Source organism: Paroedura picta, chromosome 14, assembly GCF_049243985.1.
Source record: "Paroedura picta isolate Pp20150507F chromosome 14, Ppicta_v3.0, whole genome shotgun sequence".
NCBI lineage: Eukaryota > Metazoa > Chordata > Lepidosauria > Squamata > Gekkonidae > Paroedura > Paroedura picta.
This window is the reverse complement of record NC_135382.1, coordinates 21915818-21936150: the sequence shown is the minus strand read 5'-3', so window position 1 is coordinate 21936150 and position 20333 is coordinate 21915818. Positions and strand designations below refer to the sequence as shown.

At 51.0% G+C, this 20333-nt stretch overlaps 2 protein-coding genes across 10 annotated transcripts in view; one reads left to right on the top strand and one right to left on the bottom strand.

Moving 5' to 3' along the window:
- Positions 1 to 6747, top strand: part of PDPR (pyruvate dehydrogenase phosphatase regulatory subunit) — a 30639-nt gene extending 23892 nt beyond the window's left edge. For all 8 annotated transcript variants that reach the window (XM_077309583.1, XM_077309581.1, XM_077309588.1 and 5 more), the window contains 2 exons: positions 1526 to 1708; positions 2749 to 6747. In XM_077309583.1, the coding sequence (XP_077165698.1) occupies positions 1526 to 1708; positions 2749 to 3153 (588 nt within the window). In that variant the 3' untranslated portion in view covers positions 3154 to 6747. The remainder of the gene's footprint in view (positions 1 to 1525; positions 1709 to 2748) is intronic.
- Positions 6748 to 7652: 905 nt separating this feature from the next.
- On the bottom strand, positions 7653 to 19965 carry LOC143823352 (fibulin-7-like). Of its 2 annotated transcripts, none has more exons than XM_077309591.1 (9): positions 19783 to 19965; positions 17965 to 18090; positions 16136 to 16292; positions 14911 to 15081; positions 14141 to 14266; positions 12676 to 12798; positions 11699 to 11836; positions 10345 to 10483; positions 7653 to 9154 (listed from the first exon to the last, which is right to left on the bottom strand). In XM_077309591.1, exons 2-9 carry the CDS (start codon positions 18028 to 18030, stop codon positions 8794 to 8796), a joined length of 1281 nt encoding a protein of 426 aa, XP_077165706.1. In that variant the 5' UTR covers positions 18031 to 18090; positions 19783 to 19965; the 3' UTR covers positions 7653 to 8793. The 2 variants fall into 2 exon arrangements, with proteins under 2 accessions (XP_077165706.1, XP_077165705.1); XM_077309590.1 differs by lacking the exon at positions 19783 to 19965 and adding an exon at positions 19396 to 19741.
- Positions 19966 to 20333: the final 368 nt, after the last annotated feature.

Genomic DNA, 20333 nt, shown 5'->3' with positions numbered 1-20333 from the left:
TACCCAAAGGAGGCTCGGAGTGGCTTACAATTGCCTTCCCTTCCTCTCCCCACAACAGACACCCTGTGACGTGGGTGAGGCTGAGAGAGCCCTGATATTACAGCTCGGTCAGAACAGCTTTATCAGTGTTGTGTTGAGCCCAAGGTCACCCAGCTGGCTGCATGTGGGGGGAGTGCAGAATCGAACCCAGCTTGCCGGATTAGAAGTACGCACTCATAACCACTACACCAAACTGGCTCTGTCCACTGTCCAACCTTAAGCCAGATGTTTTGCTTCTTTGGGAACGCAAGGCTTCCAGATTGCTAGAGGTTAGCACTCATGCTTGTCCTGGTTGTATGTTTACCCAGTAGTTGCTTGAGATCTCGGGGCACAGCTTTTGAAAACAGTTTTTCTAGTGGTTTCCAGAAGCATTCTCACCCTGGATATAAGTGAGCAAATAAAAAACAGCAACCCAGGATCCTTCCTGCAAAATCCCTGGCCTTGACTTTCATAGATAGCTTTGAAGGTGCTGCATGACTCAGCTATTTAGATGGACTTCTCAGGAAATCTTTTGGTGCATGCGACTGCATAGTGAGCTGTTCCCTCTGGGCTCCTAATTTAAGTCAGCACAAAACTTGGCAGATTCTTTGTGGTCTTCCTCATCCTTGGATTGGTTTAGTTAAAGCCAGTTGAATTTTCTCATAACCTGTGAGGATGAGTGTCTGCCTGCTGGTCGTCTTAGCGAGTGGCCCAAAAAAGACGGCCAAGATTCCAGGCCTGGTTGCACTTTAAAGACCAACAAGGATTTTTCCCTGAGTATAAACTTTCCAAAGTCAAAGCTCCCTTCGTCAGGTATGAGTAGACGGTATTGCGTGGGAGGGACATCGAGATACACAGGTGTTATTTACTTGGAGTTGCATTAGTGACTACTGGAAGCAGGTTGGGGTAATAAAATTTAAAGGGTACAGAGGAGAACGACGAAGATGATCTGGGGCCAAGGGACCAAGCCCTATGAAGATAGGCTGAGGGACTTGGGAATGTTCAGCCTGGAGAAAAGGAGGTTGAGAGGGGGACATGAGAGGCCTCTTTAAGTATTTGAAAGGTTGTCACTTGGAGGAGGGCAGGATGCTGTTTCTGTTGGCTGCAGAGGAAAGGACATGCAGTAATGGGTTTAAACTACAAGTACAACGATATAGGCTAGATATCAGGAAAAAAATGTTCACAGAGTAGTTCAGCAGTGGAATAGGCTGCCTAAGGAGGTGGTGAGCTCCCCCTCACTGGCAGTCTTCAAGCAAAGGTTGGATACACACTTTTCTTGGATGCTTTAGGATGCTTAGGGCTGATCCTGCGTTGAGCAGGGGGTTGGATTAGATGGCCTGTATGGCCCCTTCCAACTCTGTGATTCTATGATTCTGTGATTCTAATGGAGGGTTTTTGCCTCCTGTACCATTTGGTTACTGGCTTGTTCTGCAGTTTTCATGCCTTGGGCTGCTTCTGGCCAGGGAATGTAAAGGGCTGTTTTGTTTTCTCCCCCTTCCGCCTGCAGTACGCTTTGCACGTGTACAACGAAGTGATGAGCGTGGGGCAGAAGTACGGGATCCGGAACTCCGGCTACTATGCCCTCCGCAGCTTACGCATCGAGAAGTTTTTTGCCTTTTGGGGCCAAGACCTGGATGCTTTCACCACTCCCTTGGAATGTGGGCGCGAGTTCCGGGTGAAACTTGACAAGGTGCAAGAGGGGTGCGGGGACTGCTTGGGAAGTATTTAGGGTGGTGGGTGCAGGGCTGGGAATAGAGAAGAGCGATGGCTCTGAAAAGGAAGCTCATTCTCAGACTCGAGCTGCTCGTCTCCGTCACCACCTCCCTGCAGAATGAACACTGCATTAGACCCAGAGATGGGAGACTTGGATTCGAGTTCAACCCCTCTTCCCCAGGTGATCTCGGTGAAATGAAACATGTTGGTTATTAATTGAAAACATTCCATCTCCACAGCCTGTCAGCCCCAAGCTTGTCCTCCAGGTGGCTTATGAGTATACAAAGATCCATAATAAAAAAGTCACTCTGACAAATACCTTTAAAGGAGGAATAACAGCCAGTTTAAGACATTGCAGAGTAGTGGTTAGCTTCCTTTACAAACATCATAAAGGACTGAAATGCCAGCGAACATGGGGCTGAATGCATCCAGTGTGTTCAGAGTGTTGGACGTAGGGCCTGGAAAACCCAGGTTTGAATCTCACACTAGGGGAGGAGGGGTTCCCCCTTTGACTACCAAAAAGGCTGTGCTGGGGATCATGGGACCCTCAGGTAGACAGATGTATGGAACTGGATGATATTAAAGAAATAGCGTTGGTTTTTATACTCCGCTTTTCCCTTTACTTTCCCCACAACAGACACCCTGTGAGGTATGGGGGACTGAGAGAGCTTTGATAGGACCACTCTGTGAGAACAGCACTATCAGAGCTGTGACTAGTCCCAGGTCACCCAGCTGGCTGCATGTGGAGGAGCGGAGAATCAAACCCGGCTCACCAGATTAGAAGCCGCCACTCTTAACCGCTACACCAAGCAGGCTTTCCAAGGAAAAAGCTGGCTGGAGTCAGCCCCTGGGTTGTCAGAATGGCTATTAGAACCTTTCAGAGTTCTGCTATTTTCTCTTGGGGGCTCCTTGCATAATAACCGGGAGCTTCTGTGGATGGCCTTGCCCTTCCTCCCCTGAGCAAGCGCTGGCATGTCCTGCTCTGTACACTCTGTACATGCTTCTCTGTCTCTGCAGGGCACCGACTTCATTGGGCGGGAGGCGCTGATGCGGCAGAAGCAAGAAGGGGTCTGCAAGCGCTTCACCATGTTCATCCTCGAAGATCACGACACAGACCTGGACCTGTGGCCCTGGTGGGGGGAGCCCATCTACCGGAACGGACTCTACGCAGGCCAAACCACCAGCAGTGCCTACAGCTACACCCTGGAGCGGCACGTCTGCCTGGGCTTTGTGCAGAACCCAGATCCGGAAACTGGGGCGGAGCAGCTAGTGACGCCCGACTTTGTCAACCGGGGCGAGTATGAGATTGAGATTGCCGGACAGCGCTTCCAGGCCAAGGCGAAGCTCTACCCTTTCAGCTCCCTTTTCACGCCACGCCGCCGCAAGGACGACATGGAGTTCAGCGGTTACCAGGGGAAGTGAGGCCTCTCTAAAGGCGGGAGCAAATGCGGACTCTGCCGCCGCTGCTGGTTGGACTTGGTTTAGCCTCCTGGGTCTGTTACATTTTTTGTACGTTAACACCCTCCCTCCTTTTTCCTTTCCTCTTCTTAATCCTTCTGCCCCTCCCCAGCCATCACCCTACCTTTGCTGCAGATGTTGAACCGGTTCCTGCTTATGGGATGTGGACATTTGCACACTCAGACGGGCCCTGGGCGCTCAGGAGTTCCTCTAGAGCAGCGGTAGTCAACCTGTGGTCCTCCAGATGTCCATGGACTGCAATTCCCAGGAGCCCCTGCCAGCAAACGCTGGCAGGGGCTCCTGGGAATTGTAGTCCATGAACATCTGGAGGACCACAGGTTGACTACCCTACCCCTGCTCTAGAGTGCTGTCTTGTGCTACAGCACCAAACAGCCAGCCACAGGGTCAGCTCAGCTGCTGTGCAGAAATGCTCGGATGTAGCTCCCTCCCCTCCCCTCCCCAATCTTTGTCATTCACAGTTTTCTATCTTATGCTTGTCCTGTCAAAGCTGTGAAGGAATTAAGAGAATTTCTTCACAGTGGGAGAGAGTGCAATCTTTTCCTGGGAGAGGCTCAGATTTGGGCAGGTTCATATCTCCCACCTTCTGGCCAGGATGGGAATTGGGGCGGGGAGGATAAATGTCTTACCAAACATTTGGGTTCTTTGAAGTGGAGCTGTCTAGAGGCAGTGGGAGGGCATGCAGTTTCTCCCCCTTCCCCTTCGATGCCAGAACTGCATCTCCTCTTGCAAAAAAGGGTGTATGGAATCCTTGGCGTCTGTTTGATTGCGTTGTTGTGGTGGGTGATGATGTATTTGCTGTGCCCAGAATTCTCCCCTGCAGCCAACCCTATCCTCTTTGCAGTTTCTTAGCTCTGCCTGGGTGCAGTCCCAGGTTGGTTGTGCAGGATGCTGGCTCTGGGGAGGGGAAGCACTTTGAGAGCTTGCAGGTCTTGGCAGTCCAGAGGTTGGTATTAATGGCCAGCCTCTGTGGCTGTAGGTGGAGCGCTGTTGGTGACCTACAGCTTATAATGACCGCTGCTCCCTGGGTCCTGTCCTTTCTAGCTCTCTTTCACCCCTTCTGCGCCCTCAGGCTTGGTGGCTGCCTTTGCTCCCTTACATTTCCCGGCTGTCCCCGCTCTCCTCGTCCCGCCCCACCACCAGCCTCTACTACAGCTACTGGGAAAGATCCGAAAACTTTGTACAGCCGCATGATGCAGTCCCCACAAGAGGTTACCCCTTCCAGGGATGCTCGTTTGAAAGAAGGCACCCAGCCTTGCGGCTTACGTGTAAAATGATTTCGGAAGGTTCCCACCCCTTGCATGTCATTAAGGGGTACCAGATTGGAAAAGAGCACGTTTAAATTGACTGTGAGATCAGCAAGTCATTGGCTGCAAACTGCTTGGCCCTGGTTGCCAGCCTTCCAGCTATTTCCACATCTTCCCATTAGATGTGTAATATAATTCTCGGGGGTAGGGGGGGTTCGTTTAAAAGGTTACCCCCAGATGTAACTCAGCACCCTTCTCTTTCCTCTTTTTTCAGTTGCTATACCATTCCTCTTTCAAACCCATGTAGACAGTTCGCTGTCACACATCATCCAGACAATATTGTTTCCCTATTTCTAGCCTTTCAAAGAGACTTCCCACTATCCCTGCATAGCAAAAGGACAGGAAAGGGAGTGACTGCAAGTTACTGTCTTGTTTTTTGGGAAGGCAGCGAGATGGGCAGTATTAAGCCACAGGAGTTTTGGCCACCTTTCCCCTGTCATTTGAGGCCATATTGAGTATTTGGCAGAAGAGGCCCTGCTTTTCTTGGGGCGGGCCCAGATGCTGCATTTGGAGGAAGGCTAGGCGTATACCCTCAGTCTGCAAAGCAGCCTATGGGACTCCCTGGCTTTTGCCCAACTAGACACACTAGATGCAACTGTGACCTGCCAGTTCCTCATCTGGTTCGTCATCTGGCTTTGGTTCCTCATTTGGCTTTAATGCTTTCAGTGTTTACCCCAGCTGTCTAGATCAGGGGTAGTCAACCTGTGGTCCTCCGGATGTTCATGGACTACAATTCCCAGGAGCCCCTGCCAGCAAATGCTGGCAGGGGCTCCTGGGAATTGTCGTCCACGAACATCCGGAGGACACAGGTTGACTACCCCTGGTCTAGATGATATTTCTTCTCTGCCCCCCTCCCCCCAAGAGCTGAAGGCAGCTTGTCTACAATGAAAACTGTGGTCCCTCTTTGGCCCTTAGCCTAATTGCGGCTGAAAAGTGGGGATTTAAAAAAATTAAATTCTTTAATACTTCTTGGGCCGATGACTGTAGGCTGGAAGAGATTTGTACAGATGGAGAATTGAATCCCCTCTCAGCTCCTTCTCTTAGACTAGTTTTTAATCTCCTGCCTAACACAAGAGTCCGGTTGTCTTTGCACCAAAGAATCAAGTTTTACGGGAGACATTTCAGTAGGTCACAGAGCTGGGGGACTGGATTCTGGCTCCTTGCTGTACAACAGAGACTGCTGGCTACCCAGCAGTTACCCAAAGGTGGTCATTCTCTCCTCAAGCACCCCAGCTCAGCCTCCATTGCCCTGCAGAGTTGTGGTCTCAGCTACATGCGCTTGTATGCTCTGGGTTAGATCAAGTGATCAATTACTAGACAATGCTTCTGGTTGTGGATCTTTCCTATGTATCCCTCTGTCCCATCTGACAAGAGGAAAGTTGATTTCTGGGGTTACAGAGCCCATGTTCATAGGCTTTGCAGATCAGGGGTGTGCAAAAGAAAACAGACTCGATCACCCTTCATGCCTCTCCCCCTTGCGCTTTCCCATAGATTGTTTTAGGATATTCCGTTGGTCCATCCATCCATCCTTATCCCCCTCCCCGAAACAGTCCTCCACAAATCACTCCTTTTTTTTCTTTTCTTTTTAAAATGTTTTTTGAATCTCAGATGCACTTTAGACAGGTTGGCTACGCCAGCCCTCCAGGATCACCTGTTTCCTTCCAAGAATCAACTCCAAAACTGGTGGAGGGGTTTGTTTCCATCCCCCCCCCCCCCGTCCTCATCCTCACGACTAAATTAAGAAGCTTCTGCTAGCGTCTCTTCTGCGGGGACAGGCGGTGGAGATCCGAAGCGTATCAGAACACCTCCTTACCTTTGGAGTGCCTTATGCTCATGGATGCTGGGAGGCTGGGCCTTGGCTCAGCTCTGCCCCATCCCATGTACTTGATCCCTCCGCATCCTGCACCAGGTGCTTTTTCGAACCTTCCTGGGTCCTGGGAGGCAGACGGCACCAATGGCAGTTGCCATCTCCAGCCGTTTTGCAGAATGGGCTCCGTTTTGGCCTGTGCAAAGCCTAAGGCGCCGACCAGCTCTCCTGACTGAAGCCAGCCCCGCGAGCCGCCATTCCAGATCGCACAAAGGGGCCACTGGCTTTCCCCTCCAGTCAATGCTCTTCGCCCTACTAGGAAGCCATCATGTTCCATCATGCGGCACTTCAGCAGCTCTCGTCTGTTCCATGCTGGCTTCCGATGCTACCTAGTGTGTTCATCAATAAAGAGCTGTTTTAACTACCCTTGCAGTGGTGTTGGTGGGTATATGCAGGAACGGCGGGCTGAGCTCTGAACCTGGTACTGCTGTGGCTGGGCAGGGATTGTTGCATGATCCAGAATGTCAGCCAAGCCTCTGTGCACGACCGTGGAACAACCTGAGGGCATTTGGTGGCGTTTAGTTGACAGGACTGGCCGGAGGAGCGATCCTGAGAAAACCTGAGCTCGTGGTTAGTCATGCGCAGAGGAGGTTTCACCATAGCATTGGGGCTGGGCATTAATTGCAAAGTCAGAAGTAGAGGAAGAGCCTAGAAGAGCTGGGGTTTTGTACTCTGCTTTTCACTACCCAAAGGAGTCTCAGAGAAGCTTATAATCGCCTTCCCTTCCTCTCCCTGCAACAGATGAGGTTGAGAGAGCTCTGGGAGAACTGTGACTGGCTAGTAGCTACTGAACGGACCCTCTCCTCCAGGAATCTGCCTGGCCAAAGGTCACTCAGCTGACTGCCAGGGGAGAAGGAGTGGGGAATCAAACCTGGTTCCCCAAATTAGCAGCTGCTGTTCTTAACTGCTACCCGGGATGGCCAAACTGTGACTCTCCAGATGTTCATGGACTGCGGTGCTGATGAGCCTCTGCCAGTTGGCCAAGGTGGCAGGGGGTAATGGGAACTGTAGTCCATAAGCTGCTGGAGAGCCAGAGTTTTGCCACCCTGCCCCTCATGCTGGCTATGAAGCTGTAGCAAAACAAATGCTGCAACATGTGCAGGATGGCAGGGTCCTCCCCCCTCACTTGGCTTCCCAGGGCTAGTCATCCTGCTTGGGTCAATATATTTCTCAAAACCGCGGTGTTTCTCAGGCTATGATTGTTGAGATGTCATTTACTACCCATGCCAGATACTAGTCGAAAAGTTGCTTTAAAAAAAACCAGATGTCAATACAGCAAAGATTATTATTTTTAATAATTGGGTACATATTCCATTTTCTACATCTTGCATCATTGCAGCAGCCCACTGGCATGAAACCAGAGTCTTGAGCATGGTGCCCAAAAGGGTTTCTCCCCCCACCCCCGTATCCTATTCCTCTGCCTAGAAAAGAACCAGAATAATCCAACTCTTGGAACTTTTTATCACTGTGGGGAGGGGGAAAGAGAGAGGTGTCTGTTCCAAGTGGTCCATGGGTGCATCATACCTTCAGGCTGGCTACGAGCTTCCCAAACTGCCTTCCACTCTTCTCCAGAATTGTTAGAATTGTCTCCTTGAATTGTTAGAAATAGCTGTGGGGAAGCAGCCAAGAATGCAGAGCTGTCTGATGACGAGGTGGGGGGCTCATTGCTGGCCTCTACACATCCTCCCCGATCACCTTTCTCATGTCACAAAGCTTCATGAGCAGGTCCCTTTGGTGTTTATTTCTTGAGGCCCTTCTCTAAGCTGACTAAGGGCAGACTGATAGATGGGAATTAAACTAGGAACTGCCTGTTTGCTGCTGTCTAGGCTGTTTGTTAGGTTCATCTATCTATCATAGTAAAATATTTATGCCCTGCTTTTCCTCTTAGCTCAAGATTCAAACTGGAGGCATGCTTTGCTCTATGTTAAAAGAATATAGGTGCTCCCCAGCAGCTCCCAGAACAATTGGCAGGCCATCTTCTTCAACGCTGCCAGGAAGCCAGCTCATACGGCTTCCTTCCTCCCTCCCTCCTCTTTTCCAGTCTGCCAAGGCTCAGGGATAGGAGCAAGCTGTCTAGGCAAGAGCTGTCCTTCCAGGGTTGCCCTGTACTTGCCAGCGGTGATGTCAGCTGCTACATCAATGTGTCCTCCTCGTTTCTTCCCTTAATGGTGGCATCTATTACGGTGGAGAAGGATCTGTACTGTGTTGGCTTCCTGTTGTAAAAGGCATCGAACTGTGGGTCATCCAGCATGGGTTTCTTCATTTTGCAGAGCATGCCTTGACTGCTCTTTCAGTCGGGTCTTGGCATGCAGGTTGGACTCTCTGGCCCACAGCCACGTCCTTGGAACTGCTGCCAATTCTGCTGTCAATGTTTTGTGCTTCTGTCCCTGCAGTATTCTGTAGGGCCGGGGCTCAGAATTCGTACTGTGAGACGAAGACTGTGACCTTGAAGATGTGCTTCCCCAGGGGGATCTTCCGGGCAAATTCGCTCATTTCTAGCTCTGCCTCCAACGTAGTTGGTCCCACGGCTGGTCTGGTGAGCACCAACTCCCCTGTCTGGCGGTCCGCACGCTGCACGGCCAGCATTCCTTGGCTGTTGCCCCCCAAGATGGCAAAGCGCAGGCTGTCTCCAACAAAGCGGCTGGTGGACATCTTGAAGAGGACCCGGGGCACCGTGCGGTTGGACTGCAGAGGCAAGTAGTGGAACGAGATGGAGTTAGCGGCTCTCTGGCAGGCCTTGCTGTCCATGGGGCAAGGGCTCCGCTCACACTGCCTACAGGAAGACAGAAAGGAAGCATTCCATTAGGAATTGTATGAAGGTGCCGTGGCTCAGTAGAGGAATATCTGCTTGGCATGCAGAGGGTCCCCGGTTCAATCCCTGGCATTTCCAGTGGAAAGGATCAAGGAGAAGATGATGTGAAAGACCTTTTGTTAAGACCATGGAGACCTTGATGGACCAATGGTCCAATTTGGTATAATGCAGCTTCATGTGACTTATTTGGCTACCCCAAATGGCAGCACTTCGCAACTCAAGAAGTATGACCCAGCAACCTCTATTCTGTTGCAAGACATCGGATCTGTGCTTATTTGGGTACTTTTCAGACTCTCCCAGCTGTGCTGATCACCCCCTGCATTTAAGCGGTTCGAATCAGAGGTAGCCAAATCACAATCTGCTTGTAGACCTTTCAGGGTATCCAGTACCACTGTGTGGAAAGGATGCTGGCTTCTGGAGATGTTTGGTCGAGGGATCACTTGGGCATTAAATTAGGGTCACTGTGGGTGGGCTGGTAGTTGTGAGTGACTGCATTGTGCAGGTCCCTTCCAGATCTATGATTCTACCAGTACTCCCTTTTGGTACTGGTGCATAGTAAAAAGAACAGTATCCTTAATCCAGAGCCCACCTCAACTTTGTTGATGCTTTTGAAGACCCCATAGAATGACTGAGCTGCTCAAAGCTAGAAACATCTTAACAATTGCAGGAGAACTGCATTCTACTTTTGAGTAGCACCAATGGTTCTGTATATAGCCCAGAGTTGGACCCCTTGGATATTTCTGGCAGAAGCAGTCTTCCCCAGCTCAGAAGATTCTCTTGCAGTGATGATGGTGGTGGTGGTGGGGAGCTCCTTCAGTTCCGCTCAGGGAAGAGCACTCCTAGTGGAACAGGCCCATGGGATCCAGTCCAAAGAATAGCAGCTAGATGTCACTCAATGGAGTGAGCTAGGTTCAAGAGCTGCCTGGGTAGAGTACACATTTTGGGTTGGACGGGGAGCCAAGGACAGGGGTAGTCAACCTGTGGTCCTCCAGATGTTCATGGACCAGCATTTGCTGGCAGGGACTCATGGGAATTGTAGTCCATGAACATCTGGAGGACCACAGGTTGACTACCCCTGGCCTAGGCAGTAAACCCTGGCCAAGAACTGCTTTCACAGCATAGCCAAGGAGAAGGCTGATGTTTGCACTTACGCAACAGAGGTTTTGACATAGCTGGTGTTGAGCTGGGGCTTTGGGCACTCGGGCCGCACGCATCGGAAGCCTCCAAAGACATTGATGCACATCTGTCCCCGACTGCAGTTGTGTTGGTTCTCCGCACACTCATCCACATCTTATGAAGAAAACGGGGAATTTCTGTAGCAATGTGGGTTTCAGAGTTTGACAAGGTGTCTCCCCACCCCACTCCACTCCGGTCTACATCCCATCCCTAAAACCAGGCAATATGCACTACCTTTCCTGGGGAAGCCAGCATGGAAATCAAGGCCTATCAAGCACAGTACTCATGCTTCAGTGGTCGTGACCCCTTACAGGCTGCGTTGATGATGAGCGGTCCATTTCCATCATGGGTCTTATGCATTCCAGTTGGTGCTAGTTCTCACTGTGATGCCCTGATTTTCCCTCTGCGGTACCAGTTGGCTTAATGCATCTGGTGCAGTTGCTGCTTCCAGGACATGTCAGGCAGGGGAAATCTTTCCTGTGCTGCCTGTAGTAGCTTAAGAGCAACTGGTGTGGCAGGTGCTGGCAGAAGCCACCTGGGAGGACTTCACACCAAGGCCACCGTTCCCCTTTTCTGGGGCCGGGAACTCCAAGATGGACTCCTCCCCTCTGATAACTTTAGCCTGCACAGATTATGGCATGGAGTGAGCAGGAACCAAATTGCACTTGCTCAAGTAATTCTAAAGCAGTGCTGGGACCAGTCCTTTTAGTTTGTACAAGTATGCCTGTTTTAGTGCTACTTGTAGGGACAAAAGGTGAGGGTTTAAATCCTCAGGGTTGATAAGTTTTCCCCCCAAAATAGTAACCTTGATGCCATTAAGATCTTATGTTGTGCCCACAAGACTGGCTTAAACAACGGCAATGGATGTGCTTGCCCTGGACCCTGTGCTGGAAGGGGCCCTGCCCACCCACCGTCCCACTCCTTTGAGGAGGAAAACGAAAAAGAGCAGACTCCCCCTGCCAGCCCCTGCACCCTTCCTGTCTGAGGTTCAGGCCACCTACTTGTAGCAACTGCCACTCACAAACGTCCTGGCCAGCGATTGGCCAGCTGTCTCAGCAGCAGGTCTTACGCTTGTTTCATCGGAAGCGGCTCCCGCCTGCCCCATGTGGCACAAAGCCCACCCCCTTGCGCAGCCTTAATGAAAGGGCTAGTGGTGGCCTCTGCAGGGAGCAGCAATGATTCTGGGGCCCCGTTCTGGACCCAGACTCACAAGCACTGCCCTTGCCCTCAAGAATGCACAGTTCAGCCCAAAGCAGAGAGGCAACATTCCCCCTCTACGCAATGCTTTCCAGCCACCTCCCCTTCATCTCCCGTGCTGCCCATACCTACCGCTGCAGGTGCTCTTGTCAGCCTGGAGCCGGTAGCCCGCTGGGCAGGTGCATCGGTACGAGCCGGGCAAGTTCACGCATTCATGGAGGCAGATGCGGGTCAGGCGGCTGGACTGGAAGAGGTGACACTCGTCCACATCTGTTTGTATGTGGGGGGGGGGAACAAGTAAGTTGCTGAGCTGACCTTGGATGTGGAGGCAGGGAGGGAGTTCCAGGGCCTGGAGGATTGGGACTGCCTGCCTGGCATGTTTCTCTGGGTATAGAGCAACCCCCTGCCCCCCCCAGCACCCATCTGTAATACAAGCCTCTCCCCACCCCATGTGTTTCACCCATCATAGTGGCACACATCTTCCTTGTGCAGCAAAAGCAGGAGACATTCTCAATGAGCAAGGCAGGAGACCAGTCACCACTGAAGATAGTTACACTTGTACAGGAGGCAAAGCATCCAGGTATGGGAGCGGCCCCCTCCTTTGCCTGATTCCTAGCTCTGTTCACTGTCTAGATCCAGTTGCTTGGCCTGACGAGGCAAGTGGGGGCGAAGCCAGAGCCAGGTGCCCATGAAACTGCATGGGAGCCACAAGCAGAGCTTACACACATTATAAAAGCGTTGATTTCTTCCCTATGGCCATCTGAATTTGTGGATTTGTTGTTTATAAATTCAGTTCACAGGGTGCCCATCCCACAGAGGGCTCAGTAAACATCATGCCTGTGAGCCACATAAGTTATGTAAGTTCAGCACCAGTTTATGGCTGACAAATCTCCCTGCAGGCTTCAACTGCAGTTTCCATGCTGGACATACGCTGTGTAATATCAAATCAACCACTAGAGGGGACAAAAAAGGAATCACCGCCCCCCCCCCCCCCAGGAACAGGAATGTGCAAACACAGAAAATTAGCAGATAGGTCCCAAGGCACCAGAATGACACCTGAACTCCTCCCCAGTGACCAGTCACACAACCTCCTTCCCACTGCCTCTTACCTTGGCAAATGCCCCCTGCCCGCATTTGGAAGCCTGTGTCACAGCTGCACTGGCGTGAGCCCAAAGAGTTGTCAGCACAACGTGGCTGGCGGCTAAAGGATGAGTTACTCAGCGTCACCCAATCTGCAGACAAAAAGTAACCGTGGTGAACTGACCCTTCGCCCCTCCGGCACTTCCTGGAAATAGTATCTTCCTTTTGTTGGCCATGTTTCTAGTTTGACCCCCTGGTTTCAGAGTACATAAAACTGCCTCTCCAAGCAAGGCCATCAGTCACAAAACTTGCCAGGCTAAGGTTGCCTCCACACCAGGGGGAAGTCCCTCTTTTGCGTTCACACGAACATGAGAAAAGCCCTGCTGCATCAAGCCAGCATCCATGTGGTCCAGAAGCCTGATTCATACAGTGGCCAACGGACTGAGCAGAGGCCAAAGTATCTCCCTGATATTGCCTGGTAGTCACAAGTTTACTACCTCTGGGTGTATTGGTCCCCTTTCTTCAGTAGTGCTAGTAGCTGTCAAATGGGCTCTCTCCTCCAGGAATCTGTCAAACCCCTTTTTGAAGCCATCTCTGCTTGTGGCTGTTGCTATTTCCACTGGCAGCGTATCCCACAATTACTCATGGGGTAAGTAAGGATTTTTCTAGCCCGCTTTTCCAATACAGCTCAGGGCAAGTAAACACCGTCATAGGGACAATTCTGCTAATCTGGAAATGCACATCTGGTTGCCTAGTTATTAAGAATCCTTTTTTTTTTAAGTGGGGAGTGAATGAATCTCTTCTGGTTGTTTTTTGAAGTGCAGTGGACCTTCCAGAAATGGGAACTTTGCCCCAGAGTGCATTAGAAGAAAAGATGTCAAACAGATTGTCTCTTTGGAGAAGATGGAATAAGGGACAGTAATGTTGCAGGAGCATCTGATTCTCTTTGGACTTCTAGTGGTAACTGTAGCAACGTATGCATAGATTAGTGTGGGAACCAAGACGGGGAAAGGAAAACGGTCTGGTTACTTCAGATTTCAATCCATCTGAAATTTCCCTCATTGGGCATAACAGGAGAAAACAAAATGGTTTCAGCTAATGCAGCACACCCAAAAGTCTTGTTTTGATCTATTATTTTTGGTTTTGTGTTTTTTAGTGGCTGGGAAGTTATCAGCTTTCACTGAATCTGGCACAGGACAGGCAGGAGAAGAAATAAAGCACTTTTAGTCCCTCTTTCACTCCCCAAGTGACAGCAGCTCTGACGATTCCAAGCTCTGTTGTTTGTGCGGAAACTCGGAAGGTTCTTCCATCAGAAGGAGCAGGACGGGGCTGAAGTCAGAGAGCCCCGCAAGGAAAGCTACATCTCAGGCTGCCTTGGTTTATTTGGAGTTTCTCTTCAAGACTAAAGGGAAGTTTGCTACTCTGGAGCTCAGCACGAGACGGCCCCTTTCCCCACCCCCATCCCCAAATGGATCTCAGATCCCTGAGACTTACAGGAATAAACAGGAGCTTGGCAGGTGGCGCCCGACCAGCCACTGGGACACAAGCAGCTGTAGCGGGGTGAGCCATCCACGCAGGTTCCACCGTTGGCACAGGGGCTGCTGGTGCAATTGTGAATGCCTGTGTTGGAAGGGAAGAAGAAGAAGAGTTGGCTCTTTTATGCTGCCTTTCTCTACCCAAAAGAGTCTCAAAGCAGCTTACAGTCTCCTTCCCTTTCCTCTCCCCACAACAGGCACCTTGTGAAGTAGAGGCTGAGAGAGCCCTGAGATTACTTAAGAAGAAGAGTTGGTTCTTATATGCCACTTTTCTCCACCTGAAGGAGTCTCAAAGCGGCTTACAATCTCCTTCCCTTTCCTCTCCCAACACAGGAGCCGTGTAAGGTAGGTGAGGCTGAGAGAGCCCTGATATCACTGCTCCGTCAGAACAGCTTTCTCAGTGCTGTGGCGAGCCCAAGGTCACCCAGCTGGCTGCATGTGGGGGAGCGGGGAATCAAACCCGGCTCGCCAAGCTGGAATTGGGGAATCCCATCAGATATAATGGCCAATCATTTTGAGGGTTCAGAATTTGACCCCTTAAGCAGCAATACTTCCCGCTACAAGTTTTTACAGTAACCATCCCCTATACACCCCCCCCCTTTTCAGTCAACCAGGAGGTTTGCAGGCCTGCCTTCCGTGCAAGTTGAAATGGAAGCTGTGAGGCGGATTGCTCACACCCAGCTGGCCATGAACCTCAAAACGTCTCCCAGACAGGCTGACAGCACATACTTTTGCAAAAAGGCTGCTGTCCGCTCCATGTGCCATTCTCCAGGCACGTCCGCGTCTCAGATCCCACCAGGAGGAAGCCAGGGTCACACAGGAAGTGCGCATCGTGACCCACAAGGGTTTTCTTGCCCAGCCTCCTGCCGTTTAGGGGTGCTGGCAGCAGAGTGCAGCTTTCTGTGGTGGAAGAGCAGCAGAAAGGATGGGTGAGCAAGACAAAAAGGTGAGTTTTTTTGGATCCCGGTACCCTAACTAACAATTGGAAGTGGCTACTTATATATATTTATTAAAAATGATGGGGTTTTTTTCCCTAAGGGGTTGCTCACACTACAATGGCCTGTGCCATTAGACTGGGAATCTTGGGTGGAAAAAGCAGGGAGGAAGAGATTTCTTGGATCTCCCTGGCATGTTCAAAGGGCCTTGCCTCTCTGGGGATGAACCAGCCACCTTGATGTTCAAAGGGCCCTGCCTCTCTGGGGAAGAACCAGCCACCTTGCAAGTATTTTGGATGAGAAGCAATGTTCTCTTGCATTGCCTCCATGTTTAATTTGGAACGGCCACCATTCATTCAATTGGTTTTTTACAGAGAATCCATGCATGACTGTCAACATCCCATTCTACTATTTTCTTCTTTTGTTTTTCAGGACGTGATCTGTGGCTGTTTCTAGAGACATAGTGCCAGCCTACCCAGTCTGGATTTTCAAAATGCCAAGTTTTCCCTCCTTTAAAAATTGTGCTTCTTTTTTATTTTCTTCTAAAAATGCATTTTGTGATCTTGGAAACAACATTAAAAAGCTGATTTTGTTTTGACCACAGGGGCAAACTGGAGTGAATGGTTCCATTATTTTCAAGCACAGTGTCCCAAAGGACCAGCCAAAAGCCTCCATCTCAGTTAATGTCACGAGATGTTTAAAAGCTTCACAATCTCTAGACACATCTATTAGGCAGCAAAGCAAAACCTTCTCTCTCACCTTCTCCTGAGGACCCAGCCTTCAAGGAAGCCTTCAAAAGATGCTTCAAGACATTAACTGAGGCTTGCTTTTGGCGGGCCTTAAATGCAGTCCTAGCCACTGAGGAAAAACCCTTTTGAAAATGAAATAAAATCTGGAGGTCGTTCCAGTTGGACTCCAAGGAAGACAGAAAGCGTTGAGAGGAATTTGTCTGTGTTTGAAGTGTGAATTAACCTGGGGGCCTCTTTGCACAGGTGTCCTCTGGCTACCAGCCGTCTTACCATTGTGATTGGCCACCTGCTTCTGGATATTGCCTTGCAGAATAGTCAGCTGCTTCTTCAGGTTGCGCATGTTCTGCAGCTGGGCAGCCTCGTGAGAGGACAGCAGCTTCTGCATCTGCCTCACAGTGTTGGCCACTTGCTGCTTACTCAAGCAGCCCTCCAGGAGGGGAGAAGAGAAAAAAGGCAAGAGAAATAAGTGCAAATGACTCTCAAAGACGGAAGACAAAATCCATTTCCCCCCCCAGGGACACTAGATGTGCATGCTCTTCAGTTGGAGTGCTCAAATACATGCTGATTTGGTTTATACCCTGTTCACCAGTCCCAAATGGAGCCAATTATTTTGGCAGGGGACAGATAATCTAGTTGGGGGCCTGTTCATACCAGTTTGGCAGGCTGCTTCCCTGAGTTCCTTCGTGGCGGTGCCTTTTTACACTGCTTAATGGAGTTTCATTGCCCCTCCTGTCCTTGCTGCTCTGCACAGCAAGCAGTTGCTTAAATGGGCAACTAAATCAGTCACAAATCATATGAATCAGTTGCAAATAAAAGCCATGTTTAAACAAACAAAACATTCCCCCCCTTTGACAGTTATCTGCATCGGCCTTAGCATAGTCCTTACAGCCTGCCGGCCTGTGGATTAGATGAACTTTTTGTAAATGTGTATTATTTCCCTCCCCCTCTCAAACAGCACCCCTATGAAGCACTTTGGCTTGTTAGGTGTGAACTGATGAGTAGGGGTGATGGGCTCTTGGCTGGCTGCCACGGTTAAATATGGGAAGCACCACTCTTGACCACGGTCATGGTGAAATCTGAATCCCCACAAAAGAAGAGCTAAGTTTGAAGGATGATAGATGTAGTCGGGGTCTCTCTTGCCTCCTCTATGCCCCTGTCCATTGTGTCAGTAGACAACATACAGGTAGGATTATTTTATCTATTTATGTTTATATTTATATACCGCCACTCTCAAATGTCTTGCAGCGGTTTACAAGATCAGTAAAATACAATAAAATACCCTAAAATACTCCATTAATACAATATAACATAGTGAGAATAACAGATCTAGGCTGGAGATCTGGGGGGGGGGGGGGTGGAGCCTCAGAGGTTGGGTTTTGGGGGACTTGGGGTATAATGGCATAATATCCACCTTCCAGAGCAACCATTTTCTCCAGGGTAACTGGACTCTGGAGAATACCAGGAGATCTCCAGTCACCACCTGCAGGTTGGTAACCCCTCATATCACCCTTAATTTCATGGAATATCCATGTGATAGTTCACATATTATATAGTTTAGAACCTATATTTAGCAGTAAGGTCAACAAATCCTGATTCTCTGGGCAAACAGGCTTCCCTGTTTGAATCTCCGCTAGCCTGACAGTGTTATCGTTAGGGTTGCCAACCTCCAGGAGGTAATGGGCAAGCTTACCCGGATTGCAGCTGATCTCCAAGAAATAGGGATCAGTTCACCTGGGAAAAAGACCATTTTGGAAGGTGGGCCCTATAGCATATCCCACTGAAGTTCCTTTTCTTCCCAAAACCCACTCTCTGCCAGTTCCACTCCCCCCCTCAAAAAAAAAAAGTCCAGGTATTTCCCAAGCTGGACCTGGCAACCCCAGCTGAAAGGTGAGATAGGTACATCCTTATTTCTCTGATAATCTTAGGCAGTATAAACCAGTATGGTAGGAGCCCTGATTGACTTAACCCTCTGGCGTCTTCTCTCCCACCTGTTAGACTCCGCCCCCTTTCACCAGGCTCCATCCTTTGACCTGAAGACCCCCATGATGGATCCTCCCCCCTGCATTTCAGGCTTGGTCAGCCCAACTCTCCTGTCTTACCTGAGTGCTGCTCCAGGGCAGGTGTAGGATGCCCAGGGCCAGCAGGGCCAGCACTTTAGGGAACATTTTGTGTCCTGGGCAGGAAGATGGGGATTGGTTTCTCCACCCAACTTTCCTCGGGCGGCTCTGCTTAGGAAAGAAAGAAAAAATTAAAGGCCACGGCAGCAAGAAGGTCTCCCTCATCCCATACGGCAGGAGTAGTCCACCTGTGGTCCTCCAGATGTCCATGGACTACAATTCCCATGAGCCCCTGCCAGTGTTTGTTGGCAGGGGCTCATGGGAATTGTAGTCCATGGACATCTGGAGGACCACAGGTGGACTACCCCTGCCATACGGTCCAGCCACACCTGGGACAGCCAGCCTTTTTTAAAATAAGTGCTACTTCTGCATAATTGATTGGGCTTTTAAAACCCATTTATTTACTTAATCCGTTTCCAGAACATCCAAGGTGGCTAACAAAACAAAACCCTTCACAAATAAAATTAAATATATGAGCGGAAAGACCTCAAGTTAACACTGTGTGACATTCCACACACATTGGGCAATGCGCTTTCAATGTGTTTTTGAAGCTGGGATTTCCTGTGCAAAACCGAAAAGTCTGCCTCTACAGCACCTTGAAAGGGCATTCCGGAGCATGTGCAGAATGAATCTGTGCAGCTGCTGGAGGCTTACATTAGTTACTTCTGCTAAAATATCCTGAATTCACACACACACCCACACACCAGCCCAGCGTATTATCAAATTTCGTTCTGCCCTAGAAACAGAATCTGAGCTAGGAAAAGCCCCAGAAATGAAGTTTGCGGCTAAGCAGCAGAGGGGGCAGGGGGGAAATCGTATGCAATAAAATCAACCCCCGGGGAACAGATGCCTTTGTGATCTTTTCCTGGGTCTTTTGAGGGCTGCAGAGAGGGTCTCTCTGCAGTAGCCAGAGAGCTACAGGTGGCTTGTGAGAGACCTGTTGGGAATCTGTCCTCCACACCCTATCGGCAACCGGTCTGGAAATGAATGGCCACCCCTTTCTCCTGCACCTTAGTGGCAGCTGGATGTGCCGAAAGCACTAGGTGCATTTTTTCAGGGGTGGAGATGGGCACAATTGCCCGCTTTTGTCCAAAGCTCACCCTGATGTTATAAAGTGACAGTGACAGGAGAAGCTTGAAAAGTTGTCAGTCCTGCTGCAAGCCCAAAACAATGTTCTATAACAAGTGCAGCCGCCCCCAGGGAGTAAGAGAGGGGTGCTGAAAGTTCTCATTTCCACATTTCCAAGGAAGGAAGAAACCACTTCTGGCTGCAGCCCAGAAAAGCACCAGAGTGACACCAGAATCCCAGTGACACCTTTGAAACTCACCTTGATCTCTCTTTGGGTTCTGCTGCCCCCACCCCAACTCCAAGTAGGGATGCCACCCTCCAGGCAGGCCTGGGATCACAGCTTACCTGCAGAGGATCCAGATCGGTTCCCCTGGAGCGAATGAATGTTTGGAAGAGGGTGAACTCTCTGGCACTGTAGAGGTCCTCGTCCTCCCCGGGCTCCAGGAATCTCCCAGCCTGGATGTCCCACCCTTCCCCCAGCGAGGCCCCGGCCGGGACTTGGCAGCCCTAATTCGAGGGTATTGCCGAGGGCTTATCCCCGGGCAGCTCTCCGGCCGGAGGCTCGTCTGGGCCGTCTTCCCCTTCGCGCTGCTCGGTCTCTCGCTCGGGGAAGGGGGCTGGGAGGGACCCCTGGAAGCAGGCGGGGATCGAGCGTGCGGCGGGGGGTGGAGGGGGGTGGAGGGGGTGGGGGTTGCAGCCGCGCTCCGCCGGGCAGAATCCGCGCGCACCGACCTGGCTGGCGAGGGGCTCCTCCGGCTCGGCGGGCAGCCTCTCTGTGGCCGGGGGAAAGGGCAGGCCGGCGGGAGAGCGACAGAGCCGTCCGTCCGTCAGCCTGCCTGCCTGCCTGCGCTCCCTCCCCTTCCCCCGGCCGAGGCGGAGCGAGCGCGGGGCGGCCACGGGCAGGAAAGGCTCGCCTTGGCACAGGCAGGCAGGCAGGCAGGCAGCTGGGCGCAAAAGCCGCTTCCAGAGCCGGCCACGTGCCTGGCAGATGCCAAGAGCGGATGGGGGGGGGGGGCTCTTTGCAGGACGGCCTGTTCTCTCTCCCCCCCCCCCCTAAGGAATGCATGAAACTTCTTTCTCCCCAGCCGGATGATGCGGTCTGTCAGGAGCGCCCGGCATTGCCGACTCTGACTGGCAGCCGTTCTCCAGTTGTTTGAAGACGCAGGAGAGCTGCTTTTTGTATTCCGCTTTTCACTGCCCGAAGGAGTCTCCAAGCGGCGGACAGTCTCCTTCCCTTCCCCTCCCCACAGCAGACGCCCTGTGAGGAAGGTGGGGCAGAGAGA

Coding starts and splice junctions, on each gene's coding strand:
- LOC143823352 (XM_077309591.1), bottom strand. CDS start 18,030: ATGTTCCCTAAAGTGCTGGCCCTGCTGGCCCTGGGCATCCTACACCTG. Junction 11,837..12,675: donor GGCAGGGGGCATTTGCCAAG/GTAAGAGGCAGT, acceptor ACATACAAACAG/ATGTGGACGAGTGTCACCTC. Junction 10,484..11,698: donor TGACAAGAGCACCTGCAGCG/GTAGGTATGGGC, acceptor TTTCTTCATAAG/ATGTGGATGAGTGTGCGGAG.